Source organism: Pogoniulus pusillus, chromosome 9, assembly GCF_015220805.1.
Source record: "Pogoniulus pusillus isolate bPogPus1 chromosome 9, bPogPus1.pri, whole genome shotgun sequence".
NCBI lineage: Eukaryota > Metazoa > Chordata > Aves > Piciformes > Lybiidae > Pogoniulus > Pogoniulus pusillus.
Window position 1 is genome coordinate 35,293,279 of NC_087272.1, and position 26,753 is coordinate 35,320,031.

The 26,753-nt window shown below is 43.8% G+C and overlaps 1 protein-coding gene across 3 annotated transcripts in view; it reads right to left on the reverse strand.

The window, feature by feature from the left end:
* Window positions 1-231: 231 nt before the first annotated feature.
* ATP8A1 (ATPase phospholipid transporting 8A1) overlaps window positions 232-26,753 on the reverse strand; it is a 153,148-nt gene continuing 126,626 nt past the window's right edge. For all 3 annotated transcript variants that reach the window (XM_064149198.1, XM_064149201.1, XM_064149200.1), the window contains 6 exons: window positions 23,775-23,831; window positions 23,201-23,308; window positions 7,970-8,058; window positions 7,479-7,571; window positions 1,585-1,676; window positions 232-536 (listed from right to left, as the gene is read on the reverse strand). In XM_064149198.1, the coding sequence (XP_064005268.1) occupies window positions 439-536; window positions 1,585-1,676; window positions 7,479-7,571; window positions 7,970-8,058; window positions 23,201-23,308; window positions 23,775-23,831 (537 nt within the window). In that variant the 3' untranslated portion in view covers window positions 232-438. The remainder of the gene's footprint in view (window positions 537-1,584; window positions 1,677-7,478; window positions 7,572-7,969; window positions 8,059-23,200; window positions 23,309-23,774; window positions 23,832-26,753) is intronic.

Consider the following 26,753-nt stretch of genomic DNA (forward strand, 5'->3'; position numbering starts at 1 on the left):
TTTTCAGCACTTGTTGCAATCAAAGGCTTGTTATCAACTGGACTTTAGATACCCTTAACACTGAAAAACCTTCACGGATGCTAATGGTCTGTCAATGTAGAAGTACATTCGGCAATCTGACCATCGCCTTCCCGGTATATGACCAGTACTGAGTCAACTTGGTTGTAAAATAAGCAAGCTGGCAAGATACAAGGTAAATTCCAATCTGTTTTACAAAGGCTAAGCAAATACTTGTTAAAAAATTTGGAGATGGTGTGTTACAGTATAGTCGCACAGTGCTTATGTCTACTGAATACACAAATCCAAACTTTATGGAACGAGGCCATCGCAGACCTTTAAATCTCTGATAACTGGGCCATGGTGGCAGCTCCCAGGAAAGATCTAGTGGCCTGTCTCACAAAAGTAATAAAGAAGGCCTAAAGCTCCAGTTGTGCTCCTTCACCATTCCTCAGGCCTTTGTTTTGTGGTATCGTAGGCTCTTATTACTTCGGACTGGGAAACGATTCCGTTTTCATCTTGAGAGAAGGCGTAGCCATCTGCAGAGAGGAGACATAGAAGCCAATCAAGATGTGACCTGACTTTTGGGTTAATGCTTTCATGAAAACAACTTAACAAAGTTCAGTAGAGGGGACTCAACCTCTTTTCAGCACTTGGTAGGTAGAAAACCCATGCTGATTCCTAAGTAATTTTTGCAGTTCTAAACCAGCAGAACTCTAAGCAGTATCTTAGGATGAAGAGAACTCTACCAACAGGCACAGAACATGGTCACAGGATCACAGGATGTTGGGGTTTGGAAGCAACCTCTGGAGATCTTTGAGTCCAAACCCCTGCCAGAGCATGACCATATAATCTAGTGCAGGTCACACAGGGATGCATCCAGATGGGTCTTGAAAGTCTTCAGAGAAGGAGACTCCACAATCTCTCTGGGCAGCCTGTGCCAGAGCTCTGTTATTCTTACCATAAAGAAGTTCTTCCTTATGCTTGAGGCAGAACTTCTTGTGCTGTAATCTACATCCACTGCCCCTTGTGGGCAAAGGCTGCCTCTGTCCCTTCCTTCCTGATCCTCACCCCTCAGATATTTATAGGCATTGATCAGATTCTCTCTCTGTCTTCTCCTCTCTGCACTGAACAGCCCCAGGGCTCTCAAGAAGTGCTCCAGCCCCTCAATCATCCTTGTAGCCCTCCACTGGACTCTCTCAAGTATATCCCTTTCCCTTCTGAACTGGGGAGCCCAGAACTGGATGCAGTATTCCAGGTGTGGTCTCACTAGTACAGAGTAGAGGAGGAGGAGAACCTCCCTGGATCTGCTGACCACACTGCTCTTAATGCCCCCCAGGATCCCATTGGCCTTGGCCACCAGGGCACATTGCTGTCCCATGGATAGATTCTCATGCAAACAGCTCTTCCAGGGCTGCTCTCTAGCAGATCAACTCCCAACCTGTACTGCTGCAGTTTATTATTGTTCATTATGGTCTGCTGTGTTTAGAATGTTGCACCATTACTATGAACAAATGCCCTGGAAGGCAGAACCATAGTTCTATGTTATTAATAGGGATTCATTTTTATCTGCCAGTGAACACTCACGAAGTAAGTTCTGCTGCAGCGAGTCGGAGCGATACAAACTCACGTGGTTCTTCTTGAAGACATTCTTCAGCAGCTGGGCTCTTTCACTTAAGCTAGAAAGAAAGTGGGTATGTGTGAGAAATACTTAGCCATCACAGGATCCTCTTATCTTTGAGTTTGCTAAAGGGGAATTAATTTTTAAATGAAGAAGGTCCATTTGCCTTTTTCAGTTTTTAATTGTAGTAGAACAGAGGCTGAGGGAGCTGGGGGTGTGCAGCCTGGAGAAGAGGAGGCTCAGGGCAGAGCTTATTGCTGTCTACAACTACATGAAGGGAGGCTGTAGCCAGGTGGGGGTTGGTCTCTTCTCCCAGACAACCAGTAACAGAATAAGGGGACACAGTCTCAAGTTGTGGCAGGGGAGGTCTAGGCTGGACGTTAGGAGGAAGTTCTTGCCAGAGGGAGTGATTGTCATTGGAATGGGCTGCCCAGGGAGGTGGTGGAGTCACCATCCCTGGAGGTGTTCAAGCAAAGCCTGGCTGAGGCACTTAGTGCCATGGTCTGGTTGATTGGCTAGGGCTGGGTGCTAGGTTGGACTGGATGATCTTGGAGGTCTCTTCCAACCTGGTTGATTCTATGATTCTAAGAGCACTGAGACACACTTTACTCTTGGTGTTTTCATGAGTTATCTTGTTCAGACAAGTTTGTTTGTTTTTTTTTTTGTTACTAATTATTTTTTCATCCTAATTGCACCTTTAGGCTGTGTAGAAGCCTTGCCCTTTAGTTTAGAGTTACAAACTATTGAAGTGATGAGTTCAATAATAAATGAGGGACTGCAGTTTAAACCACAAGGACAAAAATCATCTTAATGTAAGACAGGAGGTCAAAGAGGTGGAAGACCATGCAAATGCTTAGAAATGGTTATTAGCTTTTGCTCCTTTGCAATGCCTCTAAGAAATCCTTCTTCATGTGAGTTGACATCAGCAAACTTCTAGGAACCTTTCTCTTTTGCCAGGTGCTACTTTCTATCAAATATATATATATATATATATATATATGTATATATATATAACACAACAGGCCTTTTCCAGCATTATTGGTACCAACATTGTTCTTTGCATGTGCCCTACATTGTGGTAGGCCTGATTGGCCCAAAATAGGCTTAATATATATCCTGGCTTGTCTAGGCATGTTTTGCTGCTCCACCAGAGAAGCAAATGTGGGAAAAGAACACAAAAGAACCTGGAGCCACTTAGTCTAAGGACTCTGGCCTGCCCAGAGTCCTGTGGTAAACAAAGTGCACACACTCAGCCTGTGCCTGCCTTGTGCAAGGCCTGTGCTTTTCCCAGATTTGGGTAAAGGAAGACTGTGGCTTTGCCTAAGATGGTAAAATTTGGCTAGCTGCCATTCCGATTGGCTATTCGGTGTCTGAAGGGCAACTGATCTCAGCTCACACTGATAAAAGGAGAGATGCAGGCAAACAACCTGCTCTGCTGTGCTCTGGCAAACAATGTGCTCTGCCATTGTATTGGTGCCTGCTGCCATTGCTTACTGCCTTATTGCTCACTGGTAAACTCCACTGTCGCGACTTTACCCGGAACAGACTCTGGATGCCTCCAAGCGATCGGCCTGTGTGGCCAGAGTGACAACATGCTGAGATTGCCCATGGCAAGACACCTGAAAGTCTCCTGCCATGACAAGAAGTCCTGGAGATACACAGATCGTCCAGAGGAGCCAGGAGACAAGGTCAGAGATTGTCTGCCTCCTTTCCCCAGAAGCCTGGGAAGAATCAAGTCTCAACAGGTGACAAGGCAAAGTTCCCTGAAAGCATTTGGGTGCTGTCTGGGTCTGTGGCTAGCCCCGTGAGTCAGGTAATAATTTTGTGAGTAAATGCTTAAAAGCCTCTTTGTAATTCTCCATTGCCTTCTGCCATAAGCAGAAAGAGCTCCTTGACCCCATCTTGTGGGCAAGCAGCATAGTGACCACAAGCAGCATTTGACTGCAGGAATCTTCTCTTCTAGTTCAAACAGAATCATAGAATCATAGAATCAGTCAGGGTTGGAAAGGACCACAAGGATCATCTAGCTCCAACCCCCTTGCCACGCCCAAGGACACCCTGCCCTAGATCAGGCTGCCCAGAACCCCATCCAGCCTGGTCTTAAACACCTCTGGGGATGGGGCCTCAACTGCCTCCCTGGGCAACCCGTTCCAGGCTCTCACCACTCTCATGCTCAACATGAGAGCATGCCCAGCCTGAACCTTCCCAGCCTGAACCTTCCCACCTCCAGCTTTGCTCCATTCCCCCCAGTCCTGTCATTACCTGAGAGCCTAAAAAGTCCTTCCCCAGATTTTTTGTAGGGTCCCTTCAGATCCTGGAAGGCCACAAGAAGGTCACCTGGGAGCCTCCTCTTCTCCAGCCTGAACAGCCCCAACTCTTTCAGTCTGTCCTCGTCCTCACAGCAGAGCTGCTCCAGCCCTCTGGTCAACCCAGTGACCCTTCTCTGGACACACTCCAGCACATCCACATCCTTCTTGTCATGAGGTCTCCAAAATTGGATACAGTACTGCAGGTGGGGGGTCACAGAAGAGCAGAGTAGAGGGGCAGAATCACCTCCCTCAACCTGTTGGCCACACTTCTCATGATGCAGCCTAGGATTTGGTTGGCCCTCCAATGTTTACATATTTTGCTGTTTATTACTAGATCTAGATATTATCCATAGAATGTTTCCATGACTAAGAACCCAAATATTATTAAAAGTATTATTAAAAATAAAATAATAATAATAATAATAATAATAATAATAATAATAATTTTTAAAGTACTATTAAAAGTATTATCAAAAGTTGGGGGTGGTGAGAGTTCTGAATATCAAAATTAATAAACTCTATTAATTTGGGGGGGAAATATCATCTCACATTAATTAGTTTCCCCTTCCTAACACTCTAGCAGGAAATACTCAAGATTGGGTAAATGCTAAGGACTGAAAACAATGCCCCAAAGTTTTACAGGGACACGAAGCATTGAACATTTCTTAGCTTATGTATAATGAAGTTTCCACTGCAGAGATCTGATTGCTGCTACAGAAATACAAATAAAGTAGGGAATACATTTGGGAAAAGAGCTTCCAGCTATTCAGGTATTAAATTCTACTCTATTTCTAGACTTGAAGAAAACACTGCAGGCTCTTTATTATGAATCACCCTTTTTGTGCCATTCAAAAGCATGTTTAAAATTCTACAAGTGAAGTCAAGAAGAGATGGTTTCATAATTAAGCAGTGATAAATTGTAGTGACTAAATGCCAATATGGCAAGCAGAATATCAACTATTTTTGAACACAAAACGTATGCATCTGCAGGCAAATAAATCTCCTTCACACACACACACACACACACACAAAAAGGACTATATTGTGCATTTCTGACCAACTGCTTAGCTGATCTAAAAATAATTTCCAAGAGGACTGCATGAAAAACCACTATGAAGCAGCACATACAGGATAAATCTCTAGAGATGCTTCCAAAAGTTGGGGCTGTTCCTCATGTTATTGTTAGCCTGTGCAGTATCCAACCCAGCAAAAATATTTTTGTAGTTAATATTAATAGAGTTGGTTTTGCTTAAGCCTTATAGATCAGAAAACTTGAGTTTGGACAGTGGTTTCTATACAAAACTCTACCTTTTGACCTCAGTCATTTCCATTTTAAGTACAAATGGCTCCATATCACTTCAATTACATTGGCTGTAATGACAGAAATGGTACTTTTTGTGGCACAAATTTGTTAATCCACTGAAACTGCTCTACTATTTATGCTACCAAGTCTTTCTCAAGGCATGCATTAAACTTACTCTCTGCTGGAAAGCAACCATGCAAAATTCTCACCTTCTTGCTCAAGATATATCCTTAACTAACTGAAAAGCAATTTCAGTGTCTTGCCTACAGAAGAACAGAGTAAAGCGTGATGGTTTGGGGGGAAAAGAAGTGACTGCACATCCTCACACACACTAAACAGCAACATATGGTAGAATGACTCAGTTTGGGAGGGCCCTTTGAGCTCATCTACTCCAACCTCCACCACCATGAGCAGGGATGCCTCTCAACTAGAGTCGGCTGCTGAAGGCCTCTTTCTTTTACCTCCACAAGATGTTCCCCTTTTAGCACTGTCTAGTACTAATGTCTGGGCTTTTTTCCTCTGTATCACTCCTCCACATTCTTGCTCGTTGCAGAAGAGCACAGAGCACAGATTGTTTCTGGCTCTAAGCTCAGCATGTTGATAGATGATTTGGTTCCTTTGGAGGAAGATCCTGCCCTGAAGCTGCCTAATTGAGTGCTGCCACAAGAGAGGCATCCATAAAATAACTTTAGAACAGCTTTGAAGGTAGGAGATTCTTTCAAGCTCTAGTTTGGTCTTGCAGTGATGAAGGAAAAACAAGGTTGATGCAGGAATTGTCATCAACATAGAGGACTTTGGAGTACTTCCAGTATGAAGCTGCTGTACAAAGACAGCATATAGAGCCTGATGGGGGACACTATATAGGTGTGTGCTACGGTGCAGCGCATCACACTAGACTAAGTGTTCTACAGATGGTGGGATGAGTTTCCAGGCCTCACAGCACCTCCTCTGATATTTGTTGATGGTACTGGGGAAGAAGAACTCCACTAGAGACAAAACATTCTGGTGAAAATGATTTCTAGAAAGAAAATGAAAAGTAAGGGCAAGCAAACACTCACATGAGCTGGATATTTCACCGGTTAGAAATGGTGGTAATCACCTTGCTATCCAATATAATATGGTCTCAAACTGGTAAATCCTAGCAAGCTGACACCCACAGAACTGCAGGAGGGGTACAGCATGATGGAAGGACAATGGGAACTTAAACATCTTTATGAACAAAAGGTTTTTCCTGAAAGTTGAGGTTACAATAAAATGAAGTGGCTGATTGTGCTTTGTTTCTGGTCTCTGCCTGGGTAGGAAAAAAGCTTTCTTGGCTAAGCTCTTTGCCATGAAGATACTAAAACCTCAGTGGCTCAAAGGCAAGAAAGAACAGGAAAATCCAAGTATCCATAGTTTTGGCTTTTTTTTAGAGTTCACAAAACTCAGAAAATGAAGACAAGGAAAGAAAGCTCTGGCTCAGTGAAATAGCACTAACGAACTGGAAGGCAGGGAGAGGAGAGCTTTGTCATCTCATACTCTCATTCAGCAAGTGCTTGCTATAGGCTCAGCCAGAGTTAAAATGTCTCAGCATTTTAGTGCACACCTTTACTCTGAGTTCACACACAGAAACTGTCCAGTTGCTCTGGTTTATCTTCTCCCTTTTCCAAGTACCTGTCTGAGCCACGAAGGAGGACCCAACAGCAGAATTCTTGTGGAGTTATAACATAGATGAGGTAAGAAATAATTTTGTCTGCTCTGGACTGGCATTAAATACAAAGTCAGCTTGCTCTATTTAATTTTACTCAGCCCTAGACAGGCTTTATTCTTTTCCCTTATGCTACCAGGCAGGTTTTAAAAACTAATTTTATTGGGTTTCTTTTCTGCTTAGGCACAATTTAAAACCATGCTAGTGAACGATGCAGGTTTAAACTCACTTTGTAAAGGTTTAAACTCGCTTTGTAATCTTGGTAACAGAGTCAGAAGCGACAGAATTCAACCCATACCTCAAATTTGTACTATATGTAATAACTAGAAACGTAACAGCAAAGTATGAAGAAGGACTAAAGCCTTTGGTAAAAGCTGTATCTAAGCACATGAAAAAAACATAAGGGCTCAGCAGACCTGAAACCTCTCTACTTGATGCCTGTTGTTTGTATGGATTTTGAAAAGGAACTTTTTGATAGATGGGGAAGGCTGAAAAGATTTAGCTGCCTTGTTTTGGTTTGTTTTGTTTAAAAAGACAGCAACCTACAGGTTTTTACAGTACCTCTTGCCATGCACAACTGCCCCAGGATCCTCAGACTTCGCTTCCAACTCCTGAACTTCATCTACCAGCGTTTTAAAAGTAGCTCTCTTTACTCTGTAAGTAACAGAAGACACTGCCAGATTTACTCTTCTTGAAAGTAAAAGGACAGGTTGTTTTAGCACTGATAAAAACATTCAATTTACAAATCCATTTTGCAGGGTGGCTTAAAAAAAAAATCAAGCTTTACAAGGAGAAATATTATATAGCAAGTCCAAATAATGCATTCTTGCATGTCATAAACAACAAATATTTCTGAAGAAGACATTACAATTATTGAAACATTGCAAATACTACTTAGCACTGGCAGTAAAAATTGCCAAAACCAAACGAGGTAAAAAGTATTTATATAATCACCAGAGCTGATCTTAGTTTACTTTTCTTCGACTGATTAGCAGATCCCACATTTAAAAGTCAACACTTTCCCCCCATAAACCTTGGCATTCTGTACTCACACTTTGTATACTACATCAAGAAGTAAAGCTGTCAGAGGAATACACAGAAGTCCCATCCAAAACACTCCAGAGCTAAACATCATAGCTGCCTGCAAGGGTATAAAAGCACAAAGTGTCATGATGTTATGACAAAAATTAGGTAAAAACCCCAACAGCTTAGAAATTGGCATTACTTAGTCGAGCGTATCAAAAGCAAGTTTAAAGGAACCATTCAAGACTCTCTAATGTGAAATAAAATTCCACTCCTTTCTAAAACCCTCCGAGTCTCTGCGGAAATCCAGTAGATAGTAAGCACTAATTCATGTTAAGAGGCTGGTAGAAAGGTCTCACTGCTTAGCATTTAGAAGAGAGGGGGGATCTGCCCCTCCACAACCCTGCTCTGCACCACTATGCTGACTGTAGACATTTCCATTAAAATCAGATTTATTGAAAATCCACCTCCCTGCTTCACACAACGTTTGTCAGTGAGCTGTGAGCACAATTTCTTATTTACAATCAACCCAGGCAGGATACAATGGATCTTGACCCTTGATATGGATGTTGGATGCTGTTAGATTCACGTTGAAATGTAACTTGGATCAAAGTTTTCTCCAACAGAACTCAGCGCAGCACAGTTCCCGCACCGGCCGCTGACTCCTGGTCAACTAACTGCTTAAAAGGGAATACCAAGGCAACAACTAACAACACAATTATGGACATATGCAACACATTGTTAAATGGAGACCTTAACACAGGAACACATTGAAATATTTGCAAACAAGATCATTAAGTTTGAGCTGGGTGGTTGCCTTTTTTTAATGCGCTGCTTTACAGGGGGAGTTTTTTTCCCTGTCCGTAACAATGAAGCATACTAAAATCTAACACACCAAAAAAACCCAACCCAAATATAACCCTGATCTAGGGTAGGATGTCTTTGCCCATGGCAGGGGGGGTTGGAACTAAATGATCCTTGTGGTCCCTTCCAACCCTGACTGACTCTATGATAATGTATGGATGTTCAAGGGGAAAAAAAATAAACCCCTCCAGTGCACTCCTGTGATTCGTTCAAGTACTTACATCAATAATATTAGGGATGGAAGGATCATGATTAATACTTAATGAAGCATACTGCTGAAATACTGTTTTGCAGTCAGTATTAAACATACCTTTGTAACATAATTAGGTTGCACAGAGACCGAAAGCAACCTCGCAACACGAGGATACGCTTTCAAATCCTTTGCTTCACTACGTGGAGACCAATTCCACAACGAAACCTCAGTAGGCAACAAATAAAGAAACTCAAACTCTGCTGCTGTTAATTAGCAGATGAATGCAGGTAGCTTGTGGTAGCTGAAGTATGAAACCTCAGTAGGCAACAAATAACGAAGCCCGAACTTTGCTGCTATTAACTAGCAGACAAATGCAGGTAGCTTGTGGTAACTGAAGCATGAAACCTCAGCAGGCAACAAATAAAGAAGCTCAAACTTGGCTGATATTAAGTAGCAGACAAATGCAGGTAGCTTGTGGTAGCTGAAGCATGAAACCTCAGTAGGCAACAAATAAAGATGCTCAAACTTCGCTGTTATTATTAACTAGCAGACAAATGCAGGTAGCTTGCAGTAGCCGAAGTATGAAACCTCAGCAGGCAACAAATAAAGAAGCTCAAACTTGGCTGATATTAACTAGCAGACGAATGCAGGTAGCTTGCGGTAGCTGAAGTAGGAAACCTCAGCAGGCAACAAATAAAGAAGCTCAAACTTGGCTGATATTAACTAGCAGACAAATGCAGGTAGCTTGCGGTAGCTGAAGTAGGAAACCTCAGCAGGCAACAAATAAAGAAGCTCAAACTTGGCTGATATTAACTAGCAGACGAATGCAGGTAGCTTGCGGTAGCTGAAGTAGGAAACCTCAGCAGGCAACAAATAAAGAAGCTCAAACTTGGCTGCTATTAATTAGCAGACGAATGCAGGTAGCTTGTGGTAGCTGAAGTTGGATTTGTGAATTCTGAACAAGTCAGAATTGTAGTTGATAAGGCTCATGTGTAAAGACAGATGAGAACTCTCCTTGGAAAACAAATTTCACTCTCACCTAGGCAAAAAAAGTCTCTTTACTTTGGTTTTGTATCCAGATTCCTACCAACACCGATTCTTTGGAAAGCATTAGAACCGAATATGTGGTCAACTTGCCACGGCTATGTTAAAAGGACATAGATCCTGCCCCCAAAATGTGAGTAACTTCTGCCAGCAGCTGTCAGCAAAAGCATAAATAGATCTGAAATGAAACAATTCACATTTTCGAAGGGGGAATAAAAGAAGGAAGAAAATCTGGTAGCGGGAAGTAGACGAGAAAAGGCATTAGCGCAGCCACTTTATGAGCAAAACTTGACTTTTGGCATACTTGATGAAATACTCATCTCCTAAACTAGCAGCTAATAGGAAATGTCCATCATTACTACACTTTGCAAGGTTTTTGTCATGAAGTAGCAACCAGAGAGAGACGGAGCTTCCTAAAACCCGAGAGGCAGCAGGAAAAAAGGGCAATTTGAAGTTTCCTATTCCTCAGTTTCCCATTAACAACACCACCAGCAATTTTTTTTGTTGTTTTACCTTATAAAGAAGACAGCAAAAGAGCTGTCCTTGCCTTAGCCACCCTGTATTAAATGTTTGCTGGCAAAATCAGCAAAAAGTGATAATGTAGGTCTTAGGATGTTAATTCTGACCATTGTCATGCTAACTATGAATGAGGGAACAACCGGCGCCTACTATTCAGTCTATCCAGCCTTTGGCTTTACAAACGAACAACATGAATTGAGGAAAGGGGGAGGGAAAAAAAAAAGTTTTTCTGTGTCATATTTGAAAGCCTGTCAGATTTCCTTCTCTCTCCCCCCAAACTCTTTTTTTTCCCCCCCTTTTACAGAGCTAATCCAAACCTAAAAGATTTAAAGCCGACATTCGCCTTAAAGACAGAGAGCCTCTTTGTGTTTTTTGGATGAAGAGGGGAAAAAATAAAATCCCACAGAGGTATTTCCTTCCTTTCTGTACAAGAAAGCTCCCTCCCCCCCCCCAACCCCTCACTCTGTAGAAAACATTTTTGTCTCTAACTTTTCACATCTCTCTACACATAGGCAGGTCATCTGGGAAATGGCAAACCAATTCCTTGCAGACAATGGCACTAACAGGAGCAGCCTGTTCTGGGGACGGACTCTGGCTGCCTCTGTTCGTGGTTTACAAATTGTTCCTAATGTGAGAGATTTGTGGTCTATGCCAAGTTTCCCCCCCCCCCCCACCCCACCCCCCCAAAACCCTGCTTTAGGCCTTGTGAAACCAAATGGAATCTGCCACAAAAGTGGCTCCCAGGGGAATTCAGAAGTAATCCAAAATGAGAGCTGGGAAGCCTGGTTCATTGTAGGACTTAAACATCCTGGAGGGAGGATAAATAATTTGTCGTCTGCGGAGCTCATGCTCAATATTAGGACTTTCTAGAGTGAATCAGTGTTGCTTAATGAGTGCATTGTACAGAGCTTTAGAAAAGTTCTTATTAAAAAAAAAAACAAACAGAAAGAGGAGAAAAAATGCTGAGAATGACTCCTTCTTTTCATGGCTTAGAGGCAGATTAGAAATGCTGGCTGCAAAACATTTTTTAATGCACTGATGAAGATGTCCTGCTAAGAAATTACAGGCCAAAACGAACACAGAGTATTGCCTTTTTTCTTCAATTGGAGGAAAATAGTCTATGTTCTGCCAAAACAGCTGTCTCAGATATTAAAAAGCCTTCTTTTGAAGGCAAACTATTGAAGGCAAAACTCTTGCTGCTTGTGGAAATTATTTTCAGTTTATCTATTTCAGGGGGCATCTAGGGATGTGTCCTCTCCTTTTCAGATACAGAACTATCCAAATAGTACCTCCTCAACACCACCAAACTAGAATCATAGAATCAACCAGGTTGGAAGAGACCTCCAAGATCATCCAGGCCAACCTAGCACCCAGCCCTATCCAGTCAACTAGACCATGGCACTAAGTGCCTCATTCAGGCTTTTCTTGAACACTTTCAGGGACAGCAACTCCACCACCTCCCTGGGCAGCCCATTCCAATGCCAAGCACCCTCTCTGTCAAGAATTCCTCCTAACATCCAGCCTATACTTTCCCCTTGTTATACTGGGGAAACTAGCCACAGTTTCTCACCTCAACAACCCATAGGGTCAATTTCCTTGGTTTCAGTTCTCTGTATGTGTTTGTCTTCATACATAGAATCATAGAATCATAGAATCAATCAGGTTGGAAGAGACCTCGAAGATCATCCGATCCAACCTGTCAGTCAGCCCTGTCCAAACAACTAGACCATGGCACTAAGTGCCTCATCCAGTCCTCTCTTGATCACCTCCAGGTACAGTGACTCCACCACCTCCCTGGGCAGCCCATTCCAATGCCAATCACTCTCTCTGCCAACAACTTCCTCCTAACATCCAGCCTAGACCTCCCCTGCCACAACTTCACACTGTGTCCCCTTCTTCTGTTGCTGGTTGCCTGGCAGAAGAGACCAATCCCACCTGGCTACAGCCTCCCTTCAGGTAGTTGTAGACAGCAATGAGGTCACCCCTGAGCCTCCTCTTCTGCAGGCTGCACACCCCCAGCTCCCTCAGCCTCTCCTCATAGGGTTTGTGTTCCAGGTCCCTCACCAGCTTTGTCATCCTTCTGTGGACATGTTCTAGTATCTCTGTCTTTAACCTGAGATAGATTTTATAGTGACAAGGGCCCCTCAAGTGTTGCTTCTGGAAATGGCAAATCTTGTGACTGAGAGAGGTATTTTTTTCCTTTAAGATGATTCTTTCCTTCTATAATCCCATGGCAACTGGTTGAGAGCTCATCCCTGGAGACATTCAAGATCAGACTTGATGTGGTTCACTCACAGGAAATTCCATCTCAACATGAGGAGAAACTTCATTGTTAGGGCAATGGAAAAAGGCTGTCCAAGGAGGTTGTGCAGTCTCCTTCTCTAGAGGTCTTCAAAACCCATCTGGATGTGTTCCAGTGTGACCTGCACTAAATTGTCCTACGTCCAGGAAGTCTGGACTCAATGACCTCTGAAGGTCCTTTTCAACTGCTAGCATTCTGTGATCTCTCAAAATGCTAGAGAAGGACAAGCCACCCAAAAAAAAAAGTTTCCCTAAGAATTAGTAAGAGAATAGGATTATGACAGCAAAAGTTTGGCTCATAAGGTTGTATTATGGCTTGAACTAATGAAAAATAACCTTTAGAAAATGATACCCAGCTGCCTGGATATCAAATTAGACAAGCTAGAAAATGTTGTCAAGGTGAGATTCATCACACTTCTTTCAATCATGCTTGCAATCAGATAATGTTAGTTGTGGTTCAAGAAAAGCCTAGATTGTTCTCTTTTGCCTCAAAGATCCACAGGGATTTGAACCTATCTGTACCCCTTGTACTCAGCTTTGGTGAGGCCACACCTCGAGTATTGTGTTGAGTTTTGGGCACCACAATACAAGAGAGATGTGGAGGTGCTGGAGGGGGTCCAGAAGAGGGCAACAAAGCTGGGGAAGGGCCTGGAGAATAAATCTGATGAGAAGTGACTGAGGGAGCTGGGGATGGTTAGTGTGAGAAAGAAGAGGCTGAGGGGGAGACCTCATTGCTGTCTACAGCTACCTGAAGGGACATTGTGGAGAGGCTGCTGCTGGTCTCTTCTCACAGGTTACTGTAGACAGAACAAGAGGAAATGGTCTCACACTGAGACTGGGGAGGTTTAGGTTGGACATTGGGAAAAGGCTTTTCATGCAGAGAGTGACAGGCACTGGAATGAGCTGCCCAAGAGGGTGATGGAGTCACCCACCCTGGATGTGTTTAAAGGTCCTTTGGACGTGGTGCTTAGGGATATAGTTTAAGGTGAATCTTGTAGAGTAGGGTTCTAGGTTGGACTTGGTGATCCTGAGGGGCTTTACCAACCTGGATGTTTCTGTGATTCTGTGTGAATTGGGTCAAAGATAACATAAAAACTAGCACCTGATAAAAGAGGTGGTTCAGCAGAGTTTGTTACCAGGATAGGTAATGTTGTTTTCATTGCAGGTTTAAGAGGAAGGAGTACAGGAAACATTTGAGTTTTACTAGTGTTTGCAAGGAGCTGAAGTCATTCCTCACTACTGTGCATCAGGAGAGAAAGCTGCTGTGGGGAAAGATGGCAGCTTGAACAGCAGGGATCTCCTAAGTGTGGTCTGCATAAATGCAACAGGAATGTCACACAGGATCACAGGATGTTAGGGGTTGGAGGGGACCCAAAGAGATCATCCAGTCCAGCCCGTCTGCCACAGCAGAACCATACAATCAGGTCACAGAAGAACATACCCAGACAGACCTTGAAAGTCTCCAGAGAAGGAGATTCCACAACCTCTCTGGGCAGCCTGTTCCAGTGGTCTCTGACTCTTACAGTAAAGAAGTTTCCCTTGTGATGAAGTGGAACCTCCTGCACTGCAGCTTCCATCCACTGCTCCTTGTCCTGTCACAGGGAGCAAGTGAGAAGAGCCTGTCCCCCTCTACTGACACTCAGCCCTGCCTGAACTGGAGTAGTACATAGGGACATAGAGAATCAACCAGGTTGGAAGAGACCTCCAAGATCATCCAGTCCAACCTAGCACCCAGCCCTAGCCAGTTAACTAGACCATGGCACTAAGTGCCTCATCCAGTCTTTGCTTGAAGACCTCCAGTGATGGTGCCTCCACCACCTCCCTGGGCAGCCCATTCCAATGGGAAATCACTGTGGAAATAAAGTCAATTTAATTAATGAAAAAAACCCACATTAAGTCTTGCTTCAGACTACTTCAAGACTCATAACTCAAAAATCACCTGCTACAGTATCTGAACTAGCCATGGATATCACATAATAAACACCTTAGGTAATTGGCCCTTTTTTAATGCCATATCCTACTTCTGTTTCACAGCCTATTTTTCCATTTCACTCCCCTTTCTAAATCCCATTGCTTCTCTCACATCTGCCAGCCATTTTTTCCCCCTCTAGGTTGTGTCTGCAGAAAGACAATGGTGAACTGACAGTTTTGATCTAAACATCATCAATCAGGGGAATGGAATGAAGCTGCCTTCACTGGGGACTTTGAGGGGAAAAATAAAAGAAAAAGAAAGTTAAAAAACTGGAACAGAAATTGGTTTGTGGTGGACAGAAAGGTAACTGTTGTCCCCTCTGAATGCTGATGCTAAGCTTTTGTTGGAAGTTTAAGAAAGAAATATACTTGAGGTGTGATCACCCAGATGCCTACTACCGACCTGTAACAGGCAACAGCTATATAAGCTATGTAAGTATTCTGGGGCTCTTTAGCTTGGAGAGGAGGAGACTGAGAGAATCACAGAATCAAGCAGGCTGGAAGAGACCTCCAAGATCATCCAGGCCAACCTAGCACCCAGCCCTATTCAGTCAACTACACCATGGCACTAAGTGTCTCATCCAGGCTTTGCTTCAACATCTCCAGGGATGGCAACTCCACTACCTCCCTGGGCAGCCCATTCCAATGCCAATCACTCTCTCTGCCAGGAGCTTCCCCCTAACATCCAGCCTATACTTTCCCTGGCACAGCTTGAGACTGTGTCCCCTTGTTCTCTTGCTGGTTGCCTGGCAGAAGAGACCAACCCCTACCTGGCTACAACCTCCCTTCAGGTAGTTGTAAACAGCAGTGAGGTCTGCCCTGAGCCTTCTCTTCTCTTCTTTGGCAACCCAGTGCCACTATTTAAACACCTTTCAACTCACTTCTTATTTGGGGACCTAGTGCCACTATTTAAACACCTTTCAACTCACTATTTATTTGGAGACCTAGTGACACTATTTAGACACCTTTCAACTCACTACCTATTTGGGGACCTAGTGCCACTATTTAGACACCTTTCAACTCACTATCTATTTGGAGACCTAGTGCCACTATTTAAACACCTTTCAACTCACTACCTATTTGGGGACCTAGTGCCACTATTTAGACACCTTTCAACTCACTACTTATTTGGAGACCTAGTGACACTATTTAGACACCTTTCAACTCACTACCTATTTGGAGACCTAGTGACACTATTTAGACACCTTTCAACTCACTACCTATTTGGAGACCTAGTGACACTATTTAGACACCTTTCAACTCACTACCTATTTGGGGACCTAGTGCCACTATTTAAACACCTTTCAACTCACTACCTATTTCTCAACCTAGTGACACTATTTAGACACCTTTCAACTCACTACCTATTTCTCAACCTAGTGGCACTATTTAAACACCTCTCAACTCACTACCTATGTGGCAACCTAGTGCCACTATTTATAGGACTTAGGAGTACTGTACATGAAGAGCCATGGCCAGGGGGGACAAGTTGGTCCAGTGTGGGAATAGCAATCCCAAAAGGCCAGAAAATTAAAGGTCTGGATGCCAAAACTGCCTCAGCACTCTAGATCATCAAGGCATTTTGGATCAAAGGGTCCTTGTTTGACTGTTTTTTCGCAGGGGGGGGAGAAGTCAGAGCAGAAGAAAGAGAAATAAAAATTCACTTGATTGTAGTGCTAGAAACATGCCAAAGAAGGGGGAGCAGTGGCTGAGACAATGAAGAAAACTACTGGCATGCTGTCAGAAAGTTGTAACGTTTCATTTCCCTGCACTTTCTTTTAAAGCACAGCATTCTACAACCTTTCTCTCTGTGTTACTATCAGGCAGCGACACACATCTAAAATCCATCTTTAATTACCTTCTCTGCAACTGAATCTTAGGCAAAAATCAGTGTCAGAAGTAGGGAAAACTTGCAAAAAAACCCCAGTGTGACATACTTGTCTCTTTCTTTCAGAAGGTTATTGGCTGAAGCTTTGATACTGTAAGATGAACACAAACCAGCAGTACTTCTGATTTAACTCTGAGCTGCTCGCCCCAGCGCTCCAACATAAGAGAGTTTTTGCAGCATAAACAGGCTCTTGCCTTCTCTTACAACCAATTTTCTTTTTCTTGAGGCATTGTGCTGGAGCATTGTCAGTTTAAACCCATTTATCAGAGCTGTATAGGTACTTTATAGGAATAGATGAAAAAAAAACAGCCCTGAGTTTTAAAATGTTTTGATGAAACCTTTCTTCTGCATCCAATGAATGAGTTTTCCATCAGCTCCATATGCTTTTTCTCTCCCCTTCAAGAGCATTAATATTTTATTTTCTTGGAACAGATTCAGCAATATGCAGCAAGAATCTATATATCTTGTTATTATTTTGTGACATTAACATGAAGAAGTTAGGCTGAATTCTTATTAGAAGGTTTCACCAGGTTGTTTTCTGTCTGAAAGATGCCATGAAAGAGATAAACAGCAAAAGACAGGTATCATCAAGTTGGCACTGGATGGCTGAATGAATGTTTTAATCAAGATTACTACCTGTCCAACCTGATCTAGGGTAGGGTGTCCCTGCCCATGGCAGGGGGGTTGGAACTGGATGATCCTTGTGGTCCCTTCCAACCTCTTCTATGAGGCACTTAGTGCCATGGTCTAGTTGACTGGATGGGGCTGCGTGCTAGGTTGGACTGGATGATCTTGGAGGTCTCTTCCAACCTGGTTGATTCTACGATTCTATCTGGTAAGACTATAAAGCTACTAAGGTAGAACTCATCACCAGCTCTAAGGAGTTGAAAGAATACATTTAAACTTTATAAAGCATTGTAGTTGGTAAAATCTCCTTCTAAATCTATATTTTATTAAAAAAGGGGCACTTTAAATACACATATCTGGGAAGAAACCCAAACCAACCAAGCAACAAACCCTTGAAATTCCCTTCAGTCTAATTTTTCCCTTGTTCATTAGGTGATTGTAGAAGTCCTACTGAATGTCTCTAAGGTAAGATCAGAGGGGGTGTCTCCAAGGGAGATTTTACAGTGGGCATCTGCTACTGACCTCCAAACTAAGGTGATCACAGAGCCACAGAAACATTCAGGTTGGAAAAGCCCCTCAGTCCAACCAATATCTGTACTCTACAAAGTTCATCCTTAAACCATATCCTCAAGCACCACATCCTCAAGCACCACATCCAATCGACATCTAAACGAATCCAGAGTTGTTGACTCGACCATAGAATCATAGAATCATAGAATCAACCAGGTTGGAAGAGACCTCCAAGATCATCCAGTCCAACCTAGCACCCAGCCCTAGCCAATCAACCAGACCATGGCACTAAGTGCCTCATCCAGGCTTTTCTTGAAGACCCCCAGGGACGGTGCCTCCACCACCTCCCTGGGCAGCCCATTCCAATGCCAATCACTCTCTCTGTGAAGAACTTCTTCCTAACATCCAGCCTATACCTACCCTGGCACAACTTGAGACTGTGTCCCCTTGTTCTATTGCTGGTTGCCTGGGAGAAGAGGCCAACCCCCACCTGGCTACAATGCCCCTTCAGGTAGTTGTAGACAGTAATAAGATCACCCCTGAGCCTCCTCTTCTCCAGGCTAAACAGGCCCAGCTCCCTCAGCCTCTCCTCATAGGATTTGTGTTCCAGGCCCCTCACCAGCTTCGTTGCTCTTCTCTGGACATGTTCCAGCACCTCAACATCTTTCTTGAATTGAGGGGCCCAGAACTGGACACAGTACTCAAGGTGTGGCCTGACCAGTGCTGAGTACAGGGGAAGAATAACCTCCCTTGTCCTACTGGCCACACTGTACCTGATGCAGGCCAGGATGCCATTGGCTCTCTTGGCCACCTGGGCACACTGCTGGCTCATCTTCAGCCTACTATCTATCAGTACCCCCAGGTCCCTTTCCTCCTGGCTGCTCTCCAGCCACTCGGTCCCCAGCCTATAGCGCTGCTTGGGGTTATTGTGGCTCCTGGCTGCTCTCCAGCCACTCAGTCTCCCTGGGCAGCTCATTCCAACACCTGACCACTCTTGCCCTAAAAAAAAAAAGCTCATAATCTCTAGTCTAAACCTATCCAGTCACAGCTTGAGGCCATTCCCTCTTGTTTTATCACTAATTACTAAATGATAAGGCCCCAACAAAGCAATACTTGGGATACTTGAACAAGCTCCAGTTCAACAGAACCTGAGTGACTTCAAAAACCCATACATTAGTTGGAAAAACAGTGAAGTAGCTCACATGTGCCATGGTCTAGGTGATTGGACAAGGCTAGGTGCTAGGTTGGACTGGGTAAGCTGGAGGTCTCTTCCAACCTGTTAGATTCCATGATTCTGTCACCTGGCAAGTTCCTGGCCTGTGGAGAGGGCTGCCTCCTCATACAAATGTTACTTGTGCCAACCAGAACAAGGCACTACTGGACTTGGTACTCACAAAGCAAGAGAACCTGCTTTGTTCTACCTCATTTAGCAATAGCTTTGGCTGCTTGTGACTACTGTCCTGCGCAGACTGGGATGCTGCTGAGCATGCAGAAGGTTGGTACTAAGACAAAGGTTTTAGATTTTCATAGAATCACCAAGGCTGGAAAAGACCTCTGAGGTCACCAAGTCCGACCTATAACCTAACACCAGCACATCAGCTGAACCATGCCACCAAGAGCCACTTCAAGACCTCCAGGGATGGTGACTCCACCACCTTCTTGAGCAGTCCATTCCAGTGTCTAATCACCTTTCTGTGAGGAAGTGCTTCCTAATATCCAACCTAACACTGCCCTGGTGCAGCTTCAGACCATGCCCTCTTGTCCTGTCACAAGTTGCCTGGGAGCAGAGCCTGACCCCCACTGAACTACAACTCCCCTTCAGGTAGTTGCAGAGAGTGATAAGGTCCCCTCTTAGTCTCCTCCAGGCTCAACAGCCCTAGCTCCCTCAGCCTCTCCTCACAAGACTTTCCCTCCAGCCCCCTCACCAGTCTCATTGCTAAGGAGTAAATGTCAGCTTGCTCAGAGCTTGGTTGGCAGGAATTCCATGCAGGACAAAGGAGTTAGTGAGTGCCAGGAGCTTTTCAAGAATGCTCTCCTGGAAGCACAAAGACAATTCATCCTTTTTAAAGGTAAGGGCTGTGGGTGGAGCAAAAGGCTCCCTTGGCGTAAGTGCAAGCTTCTGAGTCTGCTCAAAGCCAAAAGAGAAGCATAACAGAGATGGAAAAATGGATAAATACTCCTTGAGAAGAAGGGCATTGCTAGGGTGGGCAGGGATGCAGTAAGAAAAGCAAAACTTCAGCTTGAATTGAAATGGAACAGGGGCATCAAAAGCTAGGAGAAAGGATTCTTCAGGTATGCAAAAAAGAAGCAGAAGCCAAAGGAAAATCTTATCCCACTGGTTAAGAGGAGAGGTGAATTAGACACCAGCAGTGCTGAAAAGGCAGAGGTTCTCAACATTTTCTTCACCTGTCTTCAGCAGCATTGCTGGGATGTAGCTTTGGGAACAGAATTCTAGGGTGATGCAAACAAAGATCCACTGCCAGTGAAGGAAAAGATGGTATGGAAACTATTACAGGAGCTCAAATCCTACAAATAATTGGACCCAGCCATTATCCCCCTCCCCCTGCTGAGGATGTTAAGAGAGTTGGCTGGCAGCAGTGCAATGCCACTCTCCATCATCTTTGAGAAGTCCTGAGTTTGGGTTTGCAAGCCAAACTATTTTGGTGTCACCCTGAATTCAAAACCCAAGCGTGTTTATTTTCACTGGCAGCTACATCTCTTTATGAAGAACTGTTTTTCCAAGTTCATAGGTTCATCCCCTTCAAAAACATCTTTTTCTCACAATAACTTCAGAGACTAAACACATACTAAGTAAAATACTCCGTTACTTCAAGAGTGAAGTAGCCACCCTCGTGTCCTATGAAGTATAATTCATCCTGCTGCTCCTACTGTGCTTATTGCTATGAAAGTTCTTCACTTTTAAGGAGCAAAGTTCTTACAGGATCTCTGAAAACACATTACAAAACCATTCTGTTGCTGCTATAAAATACAGTGTACAGTGCTTAAGTATGATAGCCTCAATTACTTTCATTTAGAATAATGCACACAACTAATTTTGAGTCATGGAGGCAACACAGTAATCTGACTAGAGACATGGCTAAGAAGTTGTAACAGAAAGGAAAAGCAGCCAGAAACTGTGTAGCTTCAAGTTGATGTTTTTCTTAGCTATTCAAGTGCTTAAGTTAATTCCTTGGGCTTTCCATTAAGATGTAGTAGTTATATAAATGCTTCTATACAATCTTTGCCTCTCTAACTGCTTCTGTAGGAGGTGAGATTTGTGAGTCTGAATTACCTCCAAATGAGAGAGAGAAAAGCATCTAAAATTTCCAACTCCTGCATGAATTGCTGAATTATATCACAGTGGTGGAGTCAAAGGCACTCACTCTACTGGTGCAGGGCTTGATTTAGTTGATCTGCTTTGAAAATCACTAGAAAAATATCCTTCTGAAACAAGTAGGTATTCCTAGTTTCTAATTGCCACTGGGAATGCACCAAATTTCTCAGCTCAGGAGGTGCTGGCCACTACCAGAAGCAGACATCAGAGTCTGGGAAGCGAATACTGAGCTTTGGATGTTTCTGGAAGTGAATGGTTTAGAGGATTTGGCATTGGAATCCCAATTAGATCAGCACAAGCAGCCATTAAGCATCTTTTATGGATTCAGTCCTATTTCCAACATTCAGAGCAGGTTTACACAAATGGGATAACAGACGAAAGAGAAGCCAGTAATTACTGTCAAAAGGTTAGAGATACAGCACAAGAATGCATTCCAAGCAGCACAGGAACAGAAAAGGAAATGTGTGCATTTTTGGGGAGGCACTGAGAGTTTCAAATACCTCCTACCTTTGTAAAATTGAAAAGGGAAAAAAAAAAGCCACCAACAAAACCCTCAGCCTTAGTCACAGAATGGTTTGGGTTGGAAGGGATCTTCCAAAGGTCATCTTGTTGAATCCCTCTGCGGTAAGCAGGGACATCCTTCATGAGATCAAGTTGCTCAGAGCCTTGTCAAGTCTGACCTGAACCTCACCTATGTGCCTGGGCAACCTGTTCCAATGTTCCACCACCCTCATGGTCATATTTAGTCTAATTGTGAAAATACAATTTCATTTTTTGTATTTCCCAATCCTGAGTTGTGGTTAATTTGCTCTCTGGGGCAGACTGACAGTAAGTTATTGGGGGAGGGATCCACTCCAAGCCATAACAACCTGTTCCTAACATCCAATCTAAATATAAGCTGGTATCATTTCAAACCATTGTCCCTTGGCCTGTCATTCCAGGCCTTTGTAAGCAGTCCCTCTGCAGCCTTCTTGTAGGCCTCCTTCAGGTACTGATATCTCATTATAATGCTACCTCATTATAATAAAACCCTCCAGGCATACAAGCACTGGATTTAGAAAGCTAAAACCTCCTAAAGAACTATACAGCAGCTTACCTGTCTATTTTAACTCACTAGAACATATCATCACAGTCTGGTACTTAGAAGCATAGAATGGTTTAGGTTGGAAGAGACCTCAAAGATCATCCTGTTCCAACCCCCTGCCACAGGCAGGGACACCTCCCACTAGAACAGGTTGCTCAAGGCCTCATCCAACCTGGCCTTGAACACCTCTAGAGAGGGAGCAGCCACAACCTTCCTGGGCAACCTGTGCCAGTGTCTCACCACCCTCACTGCAAACAACTTCTTCCTATCATCTACTTTAAAACTCTAATAGTTTGAACCCATTATTCCTTGTCCTGTCATTACAAGACCTTGTCAATAATCCCTCCCCAGCCTTCCTCTAGGCTCCCTTCAGATACTGGAAGGCCACTCCAAGGTCTCCTGGAAGCCTTCCCAACTCTCATAGCCTGTCCTCATAGCAGAGCTGCTGCAGCCCTCTCAGCATCTTTGTGGCCTCCTCTGGACTGGCTCCAACACTTCCATGTCCTTCTTGTGTTGGGGGCTCCAGAATTTCACACAGTACCCCAGATGGTGTTTTGGGAGAGCAGAGCCATGGGGCAGAATCCCCTTCCTTCCTCTGCTGCCCACACTGCTCTTGCTGCAGCCCAGCACAAGTTGCTGTCTGGGCTGCACTCTCACTGCAGGCTCATGTTGAGCTTTTCATCACCCCAGACCTCTAGGTCCTTTTCCTCAGGTCTTCTCTCAGCCATTCACCACCCAGCCTGGATTTGACCTCTACTTTTGTCTATCTTAACCAAACACAGTCACCAAACTGAAGGTATAAAAGAATGAACCCTGTTGTGTACTTACAGTTAGCACAAGGATGCCACAGAGTTTCATCCTGCACTGACAGACTGAAACAACATTTTTTGCCCGTGTTTAGGTACGAGTCAAAACATTCTCTTACCTCTCCTGACATGTCAGGTGCCATAGGAATGACTGGCCACAGGGAAGAGTAGATTCCAAAAAACACTATCCAGAGTGCTATGCTGCCCCAGATTGCTATGTGGCTGAACTGTTAAACAAGAAAGAGCAAAGAAAACAGAACAATCACAGATGCATCATGACACAAAGAAATGGCTTTGCCAATTAGTATTTACAACATCTTGGATGAAATTTCTCTGGTTTGTATTATCTCTGCTACGTCAGGCAGCTATTTCTTAGAGCAAAATGATACTTTCAGTAGCAATATTGCTGCAGTTTTATGCCAATTTAAGTTCAGCTGCAATCAGTTCATAGTAATTGTCATTTTTCACAGTTTAAGGATTACATTAAGCCTTATCCCAGTGTCCTCCTTCTCAATGTGAAGACTTGTATGTGAATATTCTCCCTTTCCACACAGTAACCACAATTTAGTTTGATATTGTGGAGAGTGCTGATGAACTACAGCTCATATAAAGGCCTATCTATAATAAACATGGAGAAAAGGATGCAATTATTAATCCATCACATCTCAGAGGATATTTGAGACATCTGCTTACCAAAGTCCAATATGAAGTCTCCAATCCAGCCTTCAAACACACAGTTAGAACCACAAACTTAAAGAGAAAGAGAGAAAGGTTTTGTTTAATATGGGAATCTTACTTAACATACAGAATTAATTCACTTGGCTAAATTTTCATGAGACTAGAAGACAAACTTCAATGATTTTCATACTTCACGTTTACTTGCACAAATGAAACAAGGGAAAGGATAATCTAGAAGTATAGGCTGGATGTTAGGAGGAAGTTGTTGGCAGAGAGAGTGATTGGCATTGGAATGGGCTGCCCAGGGAGGTGGTGGAGTCACTGTCCCTGGAGGTGTTCAAGCAAAGCCTGGATGAGGCACTTGGTCCCATGGTCTAGTTGAGTGGACAGGGCTGGGTGCTAGGTTGGACTGGATGATCTTGGAGGTCTCTTCCAACCTGGCTGACTCTATGGAACTGCAGAAAACACAGAATAGCTGTTCTGCTTTAACAGAACCTACTCCCCCAAAAAATATAGGACTCTCAGCAATCCCAAAGTGAAATTCTTTCAGAGCTAGCTGCATCTTTCTACTTCTGTGCAAGTGTGTTCTTAAAGCTGAAATTCAAGTTGGCAGGAAAATGCCAACAGAACATTTCAAGACAGACACCAGTAATGAGCTAGTAACAGAACACTAAGAATTAACAGCTTCCATTAACAACCACCAAAAGAACTCTTCTCTTGTATTAGGAATCTTAAATATTTGCCTTGACTCCCAGAACCCAGCAGATCAAGGAAGGTTCTCCTCCCCTTCTACTCTGCCCTGGTGAGACCTCATCTTGAATACAGTGTTCAATTTTGACCTCCACAGGGATCTGCTGTAGAAGGTCCAGCAGAAGGCTACAGGGATGATGAAGAGACTGGAGTGCTGCTTTATGAGGAGAGGATAAGTGACCTGGGGCTTTTCAGTCTGGAGAAGAGAAGACTGAGAGGGGGTTTAATGAGTGTCTATAAACAATTAAGGGCTGGAGGTCAGGAGCGGAGGGACAGGCTCTGCTCACTTGCTCCCTGAGATAGGACACGGAGCAATGGATGTAAGCTGCAGCACAGGAAGTTCCACCTCAACAGCTTCTTTACTGTAAGGGTCACAGATCACTGGAACAGGCTGCCCAGAGAGGTTGTGGAGTCTCCTGGAGAATTTCAAGGCCTGTCTGGATGCATTCCTCTGTGACCTGACCTAGATTGTGTAGTCTTGCTGTGGCAGGGGGGTTGGAGGTGTTTAAGGCCAGGCTGGATAGGGCTCTGGGCAGCCTGATCTAGGGTAGGGTGTCCCTGCCTATGGCAGGGGGATTGGAACTAGATGATCCTTGTCATCCTTTCCAACCCTGACTGATTCTATGACTCGATGGGTCCCTTCCAACTCCTAACATCCTGTGAGCCTGTGAACCCTGCAGTCTGCCTCTTACTGAGGCATTGGTTTGGTAATCAATGGTATTCTGGATACACAGAAAGATGCAGTCCACTTCAGCAGAGACGGCAGACTCACTGGTTATGGAGAGGTTGACTACTACTTCTTACACAAAGACAGGCTTAGAAGATCTAGATGCTGGTCTGAAAACTTGCAAGTGTTTAAGCTTATATTAATGGAACTTGAAATGAATTTTTTTTATTAGTACTTTGTTAGGAAATTATGCATGTTTGCTACACCCTGAAAAGTCAAGAGTTAAATACTGGCAGCCTAAGACATATGCTCTGCGTACAAGTAAGCCTGTTGTGCTATTTTTCATTCCTCCCTCTCATTTCTACTCCTACCTTTACTCTTTTTATGGAGCAGTCTCTGGAAACATCATGCTATTATCCTGCAGGACATGTTTCATATTACTTTCATAGAATCATGGAATCAACCAGGTTGGAAGAGACCTCCAAGATCATCCGATCCAACCTAGCACCCATCCCTATCCACTCAACTAGACCATGGCACTAAGTGCCTCATCCAGGCTTTGCTTCAATACCTCCAGGGATAGTGACTCCACCATCTCCCTGGGCAGCCCATTCCAATGCCAATCACTCTCTCTGTGAAAAACATCCTCCTAATATCCAGCCTAGACCTCCCCCGAGGTACAGGGGGTGCATATATACAGGTATACTTTAGAGATAAGTAGTGGGAAGTTTATAATCCCACAGCAAGGAGTAGTTGGGTCAGGAAAAGTGCTTATCTCCTTGATTTGAAATTGACACAAATCAGTTTCCCGTTCAACAAAGAAACAGTGACTACATTTTCTAACTCCTGTGTGAACACATATCAGAAGTTTGGCTTTGGGTGTTCATAAAGGCTGGATGTTAGGAAGAAGTTCTTCACAGAGAGAGTGATTTCCCATTGGAATGAGCTGCCCAGGGAGGTGGTGGAGGCACCGTCCCTGGAGGTCTTCAAGAAAAGCCTGGATGAGGCACTTAGTGCCATGGTCTGGTTGATTGGATAGGGCAGGGTAACAGGTTGGACTGGATGATCTTGGAGGTCTCTTCCAACCTGGTTGATTCTATGATTCTATGATTCTATGATTCTAAAGCATATCTGCTTTGCGTGGTTGCTCAGGTGTTCTGCACTACTGTAAGACTCATCTGTCAACCGACGTGTGACAATGTAAATGACAGCAGTTTCTCAGCACTCAGTTCCATGGGACCTGCTGTATCCAGGAAACTCTCAGTACAGCAGATGTCAACTGTTTTCTCTTGGTACCAGAGATGGCTTTTGGGAAGAAACACAGAGCAGAGGGTTGGATGAAGCTCTGAGATTGCTTCAGGAAAGGACACTGGATAATTTGGTTTAACAAGTGTACTACACCAGCTCACTCTACAAAATGAAGACAAATACAAAGGATGCTGGAGAGCAAGCAAGGAAAAGGAGATGCTGTCAGAAAACTTGGCTTAGGTGCTAGGACAGGTGAAGTGATACAACTCATGGATATGTATATACAACTCATAACATAAACTTGTGCTGAACTCTGCAAGGTTGCGACT